Genomic DNA, 14,030 nt, shown 5'->3' with positions numbered 1-14,030 from the left:
TGGCTGCACTTCATTGTAGCACACTGGCTTCATCTCTGTATCTCTGGGGCCTGGCACAGAGTGGGCATTCAGGGAATGCTGGTTGAACAAATAACTGAGCAAATAGTCCAGTGCTAAGTTCTCAACAATGCTCCTGTGGTCCCTGCAGTTCTTTACTGTGGTGTTGCCAACAAAATATCAAATCAAAGTGATCTTTTCCCAACATGAAGAAGCAGAAAAAACTTGAAGGGATGGATTCATTTTGACTTAAGAGTTTTTTCCTAGAAATGTTTCCCCAGCTGGTACTTGATACTGTTTGTCTATTATGATATTACAGCCCCCAGGACCCATATACACACATATACATACACCCCATCCCTGATCTTGGTCATCCTGAAGGTGTTTTCTGGGAGCAGTGTTAGTGATGACCAGGACGAAGAAGGTAGACAAAAGGAGACTGCATTTCTCACCACCCAAATTCCCACACTTCTACCAGGGAGCTGGAACAGGCCAAGACCTGCTTTAAGGAGAACCAGAATGCTCTCCCTGTGTGTGTGAGGAGGCAGTGCTTGTGGGTCTCCACTGGGCTTGGGTGGATCTCTGCAGAGGGTATGGTCAACAGATGAAACTTCTGACCATGGGGACCAGCCCCAAGTTCTATGGGGGCTGCTTGGGGAGTAGCCCATTCATTTTGGGTGGTTAAATGTGGCTAGGGTGATTTCACATTTCTCTAATTCTCATTTCTTCCTGGGACCAAAAGGAAACCAGATGTTGCCTCCCCAACTCAGGGTCTTAGAGTATTATGGGTCTCACCTACTGCCTCCTTGGGAAACTCTAGGACTGTGGGGTTTGGGGAAGCATGGGGAGTGGGCATGAGAGTGGTGTGTTCACTGGCCTAGGTTAGGATGAAGAAGAGCAGCATGGCAATTGCTGAGCTGCCCATCTCTTTCTCACTAACAGAGCTCTATTTTTATTTGAGGCAGTGTTATATGTGGCCCCCAAGTAATAAGCCAGTCCCAACAATCCTGTCCCTCATTTTTTCCAACCTCCTTACAGCTAGGGTGCCCCTGGGAACCTCCTCTGGCTAATGAGTCACAAGAGAACTCTGGAGAACAGTTCCAGAAAATTTTGTGCTTTCCTGATAAAAAGGCAGAAATTGCTTGCATGGCTCTTTGTTTTTTTGTCATTTTCTGCCTTGAATGCTGACATGATGGCTGGAGCTATAGCAACCATGTTGCAACCATAAGGGAAAGGACAAGAAACATTAGCTCTGACATCACTGAGCACAAAATCAAAGTGTGTATTTCCACAAAGTTTCTCTGTGGAATTGCTGTTATGTGATAAAAATGTATTCTCATTTATTTATGAATCCATATTTGAGTTTCTGTTACTTGTAATCAAACACATCTTTAAATGCTATTGTAGAGAAGACCAAGAAGATGATTCACTCTGAAGCTAGGTGCAGGTACAGAGGGGTTGCCACATAAAAAAACTGAGTCCCTCCATGTCGCCACAATAAATGATACCCTACCTGTCCTCCCCTCAGTTAGTTATATATGTTCTGTAAATATGTTTCTGTTTCGCTTACTGGGTGTGATTGGTTGAAGTGATTACTATCATCCTGGGGTCTTCAGGATGTGGTTTCCTGGGATTGGCCCAATTCCACCATCCTCCCCAGAGAAACTCCACATAAAAAGCCCTACCTAGATCTGCTCTGACCCCACAGTTCACAGTGCTACTGACAAAAGAGAGGGGTCTAACAGAGTCACCTTTGGAGGGCAGAAGGATGGAACTGAGGTCTCATTTACAATCAGGGTGCCTAGGATAAACAGATTACACAAATGTCTCAATCCTTACACCTCCCTGTATGTACACTCTGTGCAGTGTGCCTTTGCAGTTCATTCCTTCAAGAGATCAAGTTTATTTCCCCATATCTTGAACCTGGACTGGTCTTCTGACTTGCTGTGGCAAACAGAAATGTGGCAGAAGCAACCATGTTCAGTTCCAAGCCTGGGCCTTATGAGGCCTTGCATGCTTCTGCTCTTTTCCCTGGACCTTTTCTGGCTCCACATGAACCAGTATGGACTAGCCTTCTAGAAGGAGAGAGAGAGGTGGCCCAGTTGCCCTGTTATCCTGGCTGATGGGAAACCAACCCCCAAAAGAACAGCTATTCAACTGATACACACAGCTGTCTACACACACATGTGGGAGCCCAGCTGACAGCAGAACCACCCTCCAGATAAGCCAGGTCTCAAGTGCCAGCCTGCAGAACTGGAGCTAAGTCGATGGTTGTTTAATGCCTCTGGTTTGGTTTTGAATGCAGGAATATTGTGGTGATAAGATAGCTGATACACTCCTCTTCCTCATGGTTTACCAAGCGCTTCCACAGACAAGAGCTAACTCAATTCCCCACACACCACCTATGAAGCAGATATTATCTCTCTTTTATAGATGACAAAACCAATATTCAGAGAGGTCCTGACTTGCTCATGATCATGCAGCCAGCTCACAGTAGAAATCACAGTCCAGCCCATCACCCCACATGGTGTCACCATCCAGCCCCGCCAGCCCCACCTCCCTCTCCAACTCTGCAGACTTTGCACACTGCCTTGAGCAGCGGTCCCACCCATCCACGCATCAGGCTGGACCACAGACATGAGCCCCCTGACCCAGAAATGTTGCCACAGCATGTTACACCAACATGACGCAGGGGAAGAGCCCAGAGGGCACCTTTCCCCATTTGGCACAGAGGCCCACAGATGTGCAGCACACTTGGCCGGCGGTGTGCAGGCTGGCCAGACCCCGAGGTACAGGCTCCCTCTGTGTGGTCTCCTAGCACTGCCCCGGGTGAGCAAATACGGCTAAATCAAGGCTCAGAGTGGCTGCAGAGGCAAGTGAACCAGCACCCTAGCTTGGCACACACAGGCCCTCCATAAAATACTCACAGGCTGAGGGATTCAAGGCATGATAATGGAGTTGTTGCGAACTCACCGGCGCGTGGCATTCCACTCCTACCCATCTCGTCCCATGGCACAGAAAGCAGAGCTGCCCCTCCCCCACCCTCCTCTCCCAGCGGCCGCCCCCGATCACTCACCGATAGGGTAGGGGTGCCCTCGTCCTCCACGGTGACCACCAGGTGGTAGAAGCTCTGACGCTCGCGGTCAGGTGGGGCGGGACGAGTGGCGATCTCGCCACTGATGCGGTCCATGCGAAAGGTCATGTCCTCATTGCCCCCGGTGATATAGTAGGACAGGATGCTGTTGATCCCGATGTCACGGTCAGTGGCTCTCACCTGGACCACAGCAGTGCCCCCGCCCACGTTCTAGGGGGAAAGCAAGAAAGCAGTCATTCTAGGTTCAAGGCCTTTGGGGCAAAGTCTAGCTCCTGCTCTTGCTCGGGAGCCCAAGACTGGTACCTCTAGAAAGCTCTGCTCTGATGACCCCAGGACAATAGTGAGGCAGATAAAGACGATGGTGGCGAACATCCTGCGGGTACCTACTACATGCCTCGGCCTTCGTGAACACATCAAATCCTCTTACAATGCTATAGATTAGGTCACCCTATTTACAGATGCAAAAACTGAGGTTCAGGGAAGGAATGTGTGCAAATCATACAGTCAGTGGCAGAGCCAGGATCTGAATCAAGGGAGGTCTTCATGAATGTTCAACCTGACACCCACTAGTGCCTGGGCAAAAATTTTCCTGGAGTGGCTTAATCTTATGACTGAATAATAAATGAACTGTTTATACAGATATCGAAAAGAAACTTATGGTTACCAAAGGGGAAACTGGGGGCGGGGTGTGGGCATAAGTCAGGAGTTTAGGGTGAACATACACACCCTTCTATATACAAGATAGATAATCAGCAGGGACCTACTGTATAGCACCATGAGTTTGGGTAAACTCCGGGAGTTGGTGATGGACAGGGAGGCCTGGCGTGCTGCAGTCTATGGGGTTGCAAAGAGTCAGACATGACTGAGCAACTGAACTGAACTGAACTGAACTGTACAGCACAGGGAACGCTACTCAATATTCTGTGATAACCTATATGAGAAAAGAATCTGAAAAAGAATGAATACATGTATAACTGAATCACTTTTTTGTATACCTGAAACTATCACCATATTGTAAATCAACTATACTCCAATAAAGATTTTTTTAAAAATGAACAGTTTTATTTAAAGGCAGCTCTCCCAGGTAAACCTCAGTTTCCTGTTGGTGGTGAAATGCCACTTTCTTCTTTCCTTTTTTTTTTTTCCAGGACCTGGCCCAGGTGTCAGGGATTGAACCATGAAAGAGTAAGCCATGTCCCCAGCCCCATGATCTGAGAGACTAGCGGGCCAGGCAGATATTTAAACAGGTGCTTCACAGTTGGCTATACCCGCTCTTCATTCTGGACAGCTGTATGGGCCCCAGGGCTACCCTCACCTCGTTGACGCTGACATTGTATCCAAAGGGGCTCTCGATCACTGGAGGGTTGTCATTGATGTCCAGGATGGTCACCTGCAGGATGTGGTCCTTCTTCCGTGGAGGGGTGCCACGGTCGGACGCCACAACCTGCAAGGAGGGGGAAGACTGGAGTCAGGGTTAACAGGTCGGGGCTGGATGAGGAACATGGAGTCCAGATGGGCTGTCTGCTCAATGGGGAGGGCTGCGAGGTCAGAGAGACTTGCTGGCCCATCTCTGCCCCCTGGCCCTTCGCCTCTCCCCAAGGTTTCACCTTTTGCCCCATGCTGCAAACAATTGTTGCCCGATTCTTATCTGTTTGGAGACCTGTCTTTGCAATCTGACTCTGATGCGTTTAGTCTTTACCTCCCTATTCTGCCCCCGACTGTAACCTTGGGCCTGCAACCAGACCCAGGGCTCCTGTGTTTAGCTTCTATGCCTCTGCTGCATGCACTCAGATCTGCTCTCTGGTAAATAGAGAAAGAGCTTCAAATAATCTTTTTAGGAATGAGTGGGAATCCTCAGGCTCATAGACTGAGCCTGTCGCTAGGAGCCTTGATATTTTCTGGAGGCCTACAGTGTGCTAGAGCTCAGATCCCTGCGGAAGCATGGCTCTGGGGTCCCCAGAAACCCCTCAGGAAACATAGTGCATACATGCGTGCTACGTCACTTCAGTCTTGTCTGACTCTCTGTGATTCTATGGACTGTAGCCCGCCAGGCTCCTCTGTCCATGGGGATTTTTCAGGCAAGAATACTGGGGTGGGTTGCCATGCCCTCCTCCAGGGGATCCTCCCAACCCAGGGATTGAACCCACATCTCCTGCGACTCCTGCATTGGTAGGCGAGGTGGTTACCACTAGCGCCACCTGGGAAGCCCCAGGAAACAGTAGCCAGAGCAGTTCAGCAATAACGGAGGCCTTTGTGATTCCTCACCTGCATTTATGTCTCACTTCAGCAGAGAAGTCAGGTTTTTCTGCCCATTGCATAAGAGGGGAAACTGAGGCCCGGACAGAAGAGACCACCTGCCCGGCTCACAGTGTGCTTGTGGGAGAGCCAGTGCTCCATCAGCTGCCAGGCTTTCTCTCCTGGCTCTTACAGCAGGGACGACCACCCCTGCTGCTTCCTGCTCTGGGTCCAGGGACCCCTTCCAGCACACCATTTTTCCCAGATCAGCCTTGCGCATGCTCTTGGCCCTAAGGGGTGCTGCCTGCCCCATGGTGCTTGGTGACATAGGAAGCTGATCACCAGGGCGTGCTGACGGGCTGAGTGCTCTCGGGATGGAAGGGGTTGCTGCCAACCTTGAGGATGTAGCGGTCCAGCTCTTCTCTGTCCAGAGGTCTGGCCACAAATATTTCACCAATGGAGTCGTTGGTGGTGACGATCTCAAAGGCCCTGGCGATGTTACCAGAGACCAGGGAAAAGAACACCTGTCAGGGAAGAGAAAGGATGAGGGGTGAGGGTGAAGAAGTGGAGAGGACGAGAAGCTGGCCAAACCAAGGCACATTCCCCTGTCCGCTGGGGCCCTCTGCTCAGCCTGGGTGATTGAGAAGAATGCGTTTTATGCAGAAGTGATGACATCCCTCAAAATGGGGTCCACTGAGGGGGCAGAGTGTCTGTGACCGGCTCCAGGGGATGGGAAATGACATGAGCATGGGGCCAGAAAGGCAACTGTGAGTCCCACTACAGGTGATTTCCCAAGGTGGGGGGCAGGGAAGCACTGAGCCCCTTGCAAGGAGAGGCACGGCCGTGGTGTCACGTGGCTCTGTTCAGCTCTCACAACGGCCCTGATAAAGGAGCTGTCCTCTCCAGCTCAGAGAGGAGGCTCAGGAACAAGAAGGTCACGCAGCTCGCAAGTGTCCAAGAGAACAAGGATTTGAACCCACAGGCTTCTGACTCCAGAGCCCTCTAGAGGTGTCCAAGCATTTCAAAAATGGTGGAAACCTCCTCAAACACAGCTCAGTTTGATGGACAGATCAGAGTGGTGTGAAGACTGGCATGCTGTCACCCCTCTTCCTTGTGCTCTGGGGGTGCCCCAACCTGTAGCGGTGGGGAGGGGGCGCCCGAGAAGCAGGGGGAGGAGTGTGTCCTCTTGGGGCCCTGGGGCTGTGTGGGGAGGGCTGGCCCCAGGGGTGAGATGCTGTGTGGTTTGTGGATGAGGTGACCAAGGGGTCATGGAAAGGTTAAAACCCTCTGTTTTCAGCTTGCTGCGGGGACTGAGCCGTGGCCAGCTGTGGGTGCCATTTCCCTAGGGTCCAGGCAGGGCTGACAGCTTGCATAGCTCTGTCTCTTGGACACGGACTGCAGTGAGGGCAGGGTTGTCCTGCTCAGGGCCCGGCAGAGCCTGGACGACCTGCTCCTGCTTAGGATGGGGATGGCTCCAGTGACCCCTCTGACTGAAGGCCTGTGGGAGCCCTCACAGCGCAGATCTGGACTATTTCACTGGTACCCACCTGCCCGTTGCTGCCAGCATCTGGGTCCCGGGCCTTGACAGTGGCCACGCGCTGGCCCACGGGGCAGTCCTCAGGCACACTGATCGCTGAGTCAGAGGTGAAGTCGAACCGGGGGCTGTTGTCATTCTCGTCCAGCACAGTAATGTAGACCTGGGAGTGAACATGGCCAGAGACTTCCACCTCCTTCCCTTCTTGGGCCCCAAAGATGGGGTCCCACCATGGGCCCAACGGGGACCACACCTCCAATGAGTTCCAGCAGGTCAGCAAGCTTTCAGAGCCTGCCTAGGCCAACCTGACTTGACACAGAGGCCCTGAGTGGGTTTCTTCTGAGAGTGTGGTGTGGGGGGTGGGGGGGCGGTGCTGCAGACAAATGCTGGGAGCCTGGAGGGCACTCAGAAGTGGTGGGGCCTGGGAGAACTGGAAGGCATAGCCCTGGCTAAAGGAAATAGAAGCTACTTAGCTCCAAATTTGTGAGGGTGTGTCAGCTTGGCATTGGCATAGCTTCCTGTTTTTTCAAAAGGAACTAAGGAATCCAGATTTCTGTGTGGAATTAGGTGGTGATTATTGGAAGGACTGATGCTGAAGCTGAAACTCCAATACTTTGGCCACCTCATGCGAAGAGTTGACTCATTGGAAAAGACCCTGATGCTGGGAGGGATTGGGGGCAGGAGGAGAAGGGGACGACAGAGGATAAGATGGCTGGATGGCATCACCGACTCGATGGGTATGAGTTTGAGTAAACTCTGGGAGTTTGTGATGGACAGGGAGGCCTTGCATGCTGCGATTCATGGGGTTGCAGAGTTGGACACGACTGAGCGACTGGACTGAATAAAAATTAAAAAAAAAATTTTGTGCAGCCCAGCTAAAACACATCTGGTAACCAGGTATTGCTCGAAGGCCTCTTCATTTGCACCTTTAGAGGGAAGGAACCAGGACTCAGGAGCAGGAGAGGGGACTTAGGTGGCTTGGTGGTCCCAATGTGGAGAGGGAAGGGAGGGAATTTTCCAACTACCATATAAAAACAGGGGACATGTAAGTTGCATGCGAAGAGCACACTGTTTTGTGCCTGCAGCTCAGGCTTCTCCTTCAGGGTCTGATGAGCAAGCCTGGAGAGAAGGCCCGGCTGGGGATGCAGCTTCCAGCCCATGGATGGCCACGGGCCATGTAGCCAGAGTCATAGGTGCCCCTCAAGTTCACTGATGAGGGGACTGAAGTTGGGGTGGGAGGGAACCAGGCTCAGGTTTTAGCTATCCCAAGCCAGACCTCCACCCCACCCGACTCTCCTTCCTCAGGCCTGGGGCTCCAGGGCTCCCAGGTCTACTTGCTTCCTGTGTGCACAGGACTCCATGGGGAACCTGTGGAAGCGCGCCACCATACAGAGAAGGTTCCATTCATCCCCCCTCCTTCCTAATCAGGAATTCCCCCTTCTTGGTTCTAACCACACTTCCAAATTATAGGCAGCTGTCAGAAATGTAGGGAACAAACCCAGGCTTCACAGCAGGGCCAGTTCTACCACTTACTAGCTGTGTGATATGGCAAAAGTTACTCAACTTCTCTGATTTTCCATTTCCTCAGATGAGAGTAGGAACAAGAACACCTACAGCATCAGGATGCTGGAAGGAATAAATGAGCCAACAAAAAGTGATGGTGCAGGAAAAAGTGGTCCCTGTCCTGCATCTGGTCTGACAAGATGCTGCCTACCCATCATGAATTTTCATCGGGGAGTTCTGTGAAGTCCCAGAGCCCCAGTCTGCTCATCTGTGAAATGGGCATAATAATGTCTACCACGCTGTTCTCAGGGGGAAAACAAACAAGGCTCCCACAATCTGTGTGTGTTAGTTGCTCAGTTGTGTCCGACTCATGGACTGTAGTCTGCCAGGCTCCTCTGTCCATGGGATTTTCCCAGGCAAGAATACTGGAGTGGGTTGCCATTTCCTCCTCCAGAGGATCTTCCTGACCCAGGGAATAGACTCATGTCTCCTGTGTCTCCTGCACTGCAGACAGATTCTTTACCCTCTGGGCCATCCGGGAAGCACTCTCCCAAACTCTTCTCACTCTGGTCAAGATCTTGTGGGGAATCCCCATGCTTTCTCTCACGTCAGGGCCTCTGCATATGCCATTTCCTCCACCTGAAATGCTCTTCCTTCTCTATGCTTTCTGAGGAATCTCAGCTTGAATCACTTCCTCCAGGAAGCCTTCCTTGATTTCCCTGATATCTTATTATCCATTCTGTTGTGGCATATATTTATTGGTGTGATAATTTGATCAGTGTCTTTCCCCTCCCTCTATTTTACGTCTGTGAAGGCAGAGGCTGTGTCTGATTTCGGTTTCCTGTTGCGTATACCCTAAGCCAGCCCAGAGGCTGGCACACAGTAGTTGCTCCCTCTAGGATTACTACTCTGATGATGTGTTCTGGCAATGGGGACTCTGCATCAGTGAGTGAGGAGGGAGAGCAGATACCAATATCTACGGGAAGGAGCCATGGGTCTGTGCCCTCACCCAGGGTCTCATGGTCCAAATATCCCCACCCTCATCCCTCAAAAGCCTGAGAGTATTACTCAGAGCTCCTACAGCAGAGCTGTCCCCACCTACCCTGCCCCTTCCGGCTGCCTCCCCACCCGTCTCAGGGCCACGGGGACTGCTGGGATGGGAGGAGTCAGATGTAGGTGAGCTGTGGTTTGGGGGTTCCGGCCTCACAGAGGAAATGGTGGTGCCTTTAAAAGGCCCCTCAGCCTGCCTCCACCCCAACACCTCCAAGTCTGGTGTATCTGGGCCAGTGGCTCTGGGAGCCTCTGAGAGGAAGCCAGGGCAGAACAAAGCGGGGTGGGTCCTGCTTCCTGGAAGACGGCGAAGGGAGTAGAAATACAGGGGCCCACGCAGGAGTGTGTGCTCTGGAACGCCCGCGCCAGCCTGAGCACAGGAAGTGGCCGCCTGGCCCCCCGAGGGGCTTTGGCACCCCGTGGGGAATGTCCCTTGACAGCAGGGAAGAGGGACGACTGGGCCCGCTTTATGGATGAAGCTGCTGGGGCTCGTGAAGGGCCCTGATGAGCCCTCCTGGAAGACCAGGAGCCTCGCCGGGAGCTGCAGGACCCAGAGCACCTCCCTGCCATCTGCTGCCTGCGGGCGCTGCTCACTGGCCGCCCTCAGGGACCAGGGGTCGCAGGGAGCTGTGCGAGCTCCCAGTTGCTTGTAGCCTCACTCAGCCCAGGCTGGCCCCGGGGATGGTGGGGTCTTTTGGGTACGGCCTAGCCGCAACCAGGGCCCCTGGAGTCAGCACCTCGAGGGAGCCACGCGCGGGTCACAGGACACCAAGCAGCTGCATTTGGCTCTTAGCCTGGACATCAGGTTCGCTTCCTCCTTGAGGCGAAGGTGAAAGGGACTCAACGGGGGTGAAAACATGGCTGGAACCAAGGCTAATGACTAGCTGGCCACCCCACAGTTTACAGATGGCCTCAGACCTGTCTGGCTGGAGCCCAGGCCGAATCCATAATGTTCTCCTCAACGTGGCAGGAGACCACCTCAAAACCCGCCCCGGGTCTCACCTCCATATCCATTCCTAGTCCGAGATCATCACCTCTCCTACCCTTCTAGGAATCTTGCCTGACACCCCCAACCTCAGCAGTCACCCTCCCCCCAGTCTACAAGGCCTCTGTATCTTTTCTGAGAGTCCTCGGGGGTAGGGACTCACACCATATGCCAACCACTGACCCTCTCAGCACTCCCCAGGCACTGGCACTAGCGCCTTACTCCACATGACTACCGTTAACACACTTGTTACACCAACCCTGAGAGAGGGAAGGGGCCCCCCTTACAGACGCTGCTCCCATCACCCCTCCTAGCCCACAAAGGCCTCCTATCTGCTCATCGCATGCTCTGAGGAAGGCAGGGCAGCTAGCATGGTCCCCGCTTTAGATCTGATGAGAGGAACCAGAGAGGATGCACAACTAGTTCACGTCACACAGCCCAACAGAGGAGCAGAGCGGGGATGAGGCCTCAGTGTTCCTTCCACGGTGTGTTTCACCTACCCCATGTTAGTGTAACACCCACCCAGGCCGCCGTGGGAGGTGTGACGGGACACAGAGGGCAGAGAGGACGGAGCCGGATGTGGAGTTTGTGCTTGGGAGGGGCCTGGGCTCAGGTGTGAGAGTGGATGGGCTGGGGAGGTTGGGAGGGGTCTGAGCAGGGACCAGCGGCAGGCCTGTCCACATGCCCTCTCCACAGGAGAGGCAGGAAGGCCCAGCACCTCACAGGGCCCAAGCCAGTCCTGGCCACAGACAGCCCACAGGTTACTTACCTTCTGTAGGTGGCAGAGGTGGCAGGAGGCGGCCGAGGGAGAGAAAGAGGAAAAATGCAGGTGGTTATCAGTCCCAGCTCCCCCAGCCCCGGCTCCTGGAGCAGTGGTCTGTCGAGGATGCCACCCCTCTCCCACTGGTCTGAGGTCTCAGCCCTGCCGGGGCTGCCCAGGGAGGTGTGACACGGCCAGCTGCAGCGCCATCCCTGGGTGACTGAAACCCTCGTCCACTGCCTCCCTGCAGGTTGGGGGGCCTTGGAGAGGTGATGGGCTGTACCTGTTGGGGGCTCTCACCCGGGGACCCACTCACCACGGTGGAGTCCACCTTGGGGCCGCCGTCGTCTGCCACCACCGTCAAGGTGTAGAAGTCACCTTTCTCCCGATCCACAAGGCCCTTGACCGTGATCACACCCTGCAGGGAGGGGGCCAGATGGACAGTGACATCGTATTCCAAGCAGTCTTGTGCCATCCCTGGACGGTCGGCCCACTTTCCCACCTCCACAACACTCCCTCTGCTGGTACACATCTCCGTAATGCTCTGTCCACTGAAATCCTACTTCTCTCTCAATCCCACTCGGATCCTGCCTCTTCCACGCAGGCGTCCCGCTTCCCTAGCCAGGTTCGGGCGTTCTCTTCTTTGGGCCCCAGAGGTGCTCTATTACCCTTTTACCATAGTTTTTTTCATACCTTTCCTTGTGGTGCTCTGATCTGCATATTAGATTATTCTTGCTTCTGCTGCTCCTAGCCTGAGAGCTCTGTGAGGGCTGGGAAAGGTCTTATTCATCTCTGAGCCCCCCCATCATGACCTGTGACAAGGCCTGGCACACTGCAGCAATTACTATCTTGCCTAATTTCAGAGAAGGGATTCTGACAGAAGACCCACTAAAGCAAAGTTGGAAGAGGAAGGTCTAGGCAGTAGATAAGACATAGCTGCACTAGACACCTAGCTAAGAAAAGCTATTGCAGTAATGCCCTAAATTTATATCTGCGCTTCCTAACAGCCAAGGTAAAAAGGGAAACGTGATGACCTGCACAACTTTCATTGTCTAGTTAATAAGAAGACAGCAGGTTGCCTGCGTATAAACTTTATCTTATCACTACATGTTAAAGGGATGTATTAAAGGGATGTTTATGACAAAGAAGAGAGTGCTGGTCATATAGAAGGAGCTCAATCAACGCGGGTTAGCTTTAAAGGAATTGCGCTCCCTGCCCTCTGATGGAGCCCTGGCTGGGCTTGTCCCCAGCCTCCCTCACCGTGATGGCGTCTATCTTGAAGAGGGCTTTGGCCTGGGCGCTGGTGTAGGCATCAAAGCGGTAGGTGATCTGGTTGAGGTTGTCAATGGAGTAGGCCTGGACACGCACAATCTCGGTGCCCAGTGCCAGATTCTCCCAGATGGCAGCCTCGTAGGAGGCGTTGGAGAATTGCACAGCCTCATCCAGCTCGTTGAGCAGAGTGATGTAGACGCTGCAGAAGCCCTGGTTGAAGGGGAGTGCCTGGTCAGTGGCGGACACGTTCATCAGGTAGCTGGTCTTGGTCTCGTAGTCCAGGTAATCCACGGTGATAATAAGCCCCGTGCTCTCATCAATCTCAAACTTCCCCTCAGCGCCCGACAGGATGCGGTAGTTCACCAGGCCACCGTCCCCTGCAGGAGGATGCAAGAGGCTATGCAGTTCAGGCGCGGGTGGGCTGCCTCGTGGTTTTACGAGCTGCCCCAGCACACCCACTGCTGTCCCAGAGGGACAGGGCGATGGGCCTTGGCTTGCCTACCCAGTGTGCACCACCCCCGACCTCTGTGGGTTGGATTTTCCCAAGAGAAACACAGAGGATGCAGTCAAGGTCAAGGATGGCAAGGCCCAGCATGCGCTGTTGACTCCCCCGGGGTCTGGCCTTGAGATGAGAGATATGCCAGTGGAGGATTCAGCTCCTGGAGTCCTAACATTTGGGTTCAAGTACCTCCACTGAGTATTTGGACAAGGAGACAGTGGGGTAATTAGGGATCTCTTATGTAGTGGAGGCTTTGATTTAGCAAGTGTTAGATGGGGCAACATCCTCAGAGGTGGCTAAACCTTCATTTGGTCCCTCTAGCCAAAGGGTTCCAGTGTCAGAGTCACCCTTCTTTGTTCTGCCCACTCCCTGCCCCCCAGTCCCTGTGGCCTTGGAGTACATGCTTCATCCAGGAGCCAAAGTTGGGATTCCTTAGCTGAAGTCCACATACTTCAGAGAGGATGGTTATAAAATCACTCGGGAAATCCTAGACTTCCTTGAAATTATTTGTAAAATTCTAGGTGCATTCTTTCTGGGAAGGGATCCATAGCGTTCACTAGTTTCTCAAACAGATTCCCGACCCAGAAAAGGACTTGAACCACTATCTCCCAGCAATGCCTGTGTGACCTGCACCATATAAACCTGTCGTTTAAGGGAGAGCAATCACCCAGGAGTTTTCAGGCCTATTTCTCCACCTACTCTATCCCATGCTCCAGGAATGAGCTGGGGAGGCTGACAGGGACTGGGTTGGAAGCCATGAGAGCAGCTGACATGAAAGAAGGGCAAGATCTGTGAAACTAGAAGGATAGGAAGGGCTCTCCTCTGGCTGTATCCCTGGCCTGGGGCAGAGGCCTAGATAACCAGGCCCTGTAAAGAGGACCAGAGTGACCTGACTGCCTTTCTCCTTCACTTTGCGCTGCTAACGGTGGCCACCTCTAGGGCTCCAGGGATGTCCACTGCCCTGCAGAACAAGACACTGGCTTCTGTTAAATGTGTGTGTGCCAGGCCCTGGGCTGTGCTGGCTGGAGGAGCAGGCCTCAGCCAGCTTTTGGACAAGAACTTCACCCCTCCTGGCCCTGCCCAGCCCCTAGCCAAAGGCTA

The 14,030-nt window shown here is 53.3% G+C and overlaps 1 protein-coding gene across 9 annotated transcripts in view; it reads right to left on the bottom strand.

The window, feature by feature from the left end:
• The window catches only part of CDH23 (cadherin related 23), a 433,102-nt gene that overhangs the window by 73,395 nt on the left and 345,677 nt on the right, over positions 1-14,030 (bottom strand). For 8 of the 9 annotated variants that reach the window (XR_006345354.1, XM_043925746.1, XM_043925738.1 and 5 more), the window contains 7 exons: positions 12,419-12,807; positions 11,475-11,576; positions 11,168-11,170; positions 6,874-7,023; positions 5,722-5,850; positions 4,407-4,535; positions 3,074-3,301 (listed from right to left, as the gene is read on the bottom strand). Coding sequence is in view for 8 of the 9 variants with exons in the window: in XM_043925746.1 (XP_043781681.1) it covers positions 3,074-3,301; positions 4,407-4,535; positions 5,722-5,850; positions 6,874-7,023; positions 11,168-11,170; positions 11,475-11,576; positions 12,419-12,807 (1,130 nt within the window). In the remaining variant the exon portion in view is untranslated. The remainder of the gene's footprint in view (positions 1-3,073; positions 3,302-4,406; positions 4,536-5,721; positions 5,851-6,873; positions 7,024-11,167; positions 11,171-11,474; positions 11,577-12,418; positions 12,808-14,030) is intronic. The other variant, XM_043925739.1, reaches the window with a different exon arrangement.

This window comes from Cervus elaphus, chromosome 15 (genome assembly GCF_910594005.1).
Source record: "Cervus elaphus chromosome 15, mCerEla1.1, whole genome shotgun sequence".
NCBI lineage: Eukaryota > Metazoa > Chordata > Mammalia > Artiodactyla > Cervidae > Cervus > Cervus elaphus.
This window is presented reverse-complemented; position numbering and strand designations above follow the sequence as displayed.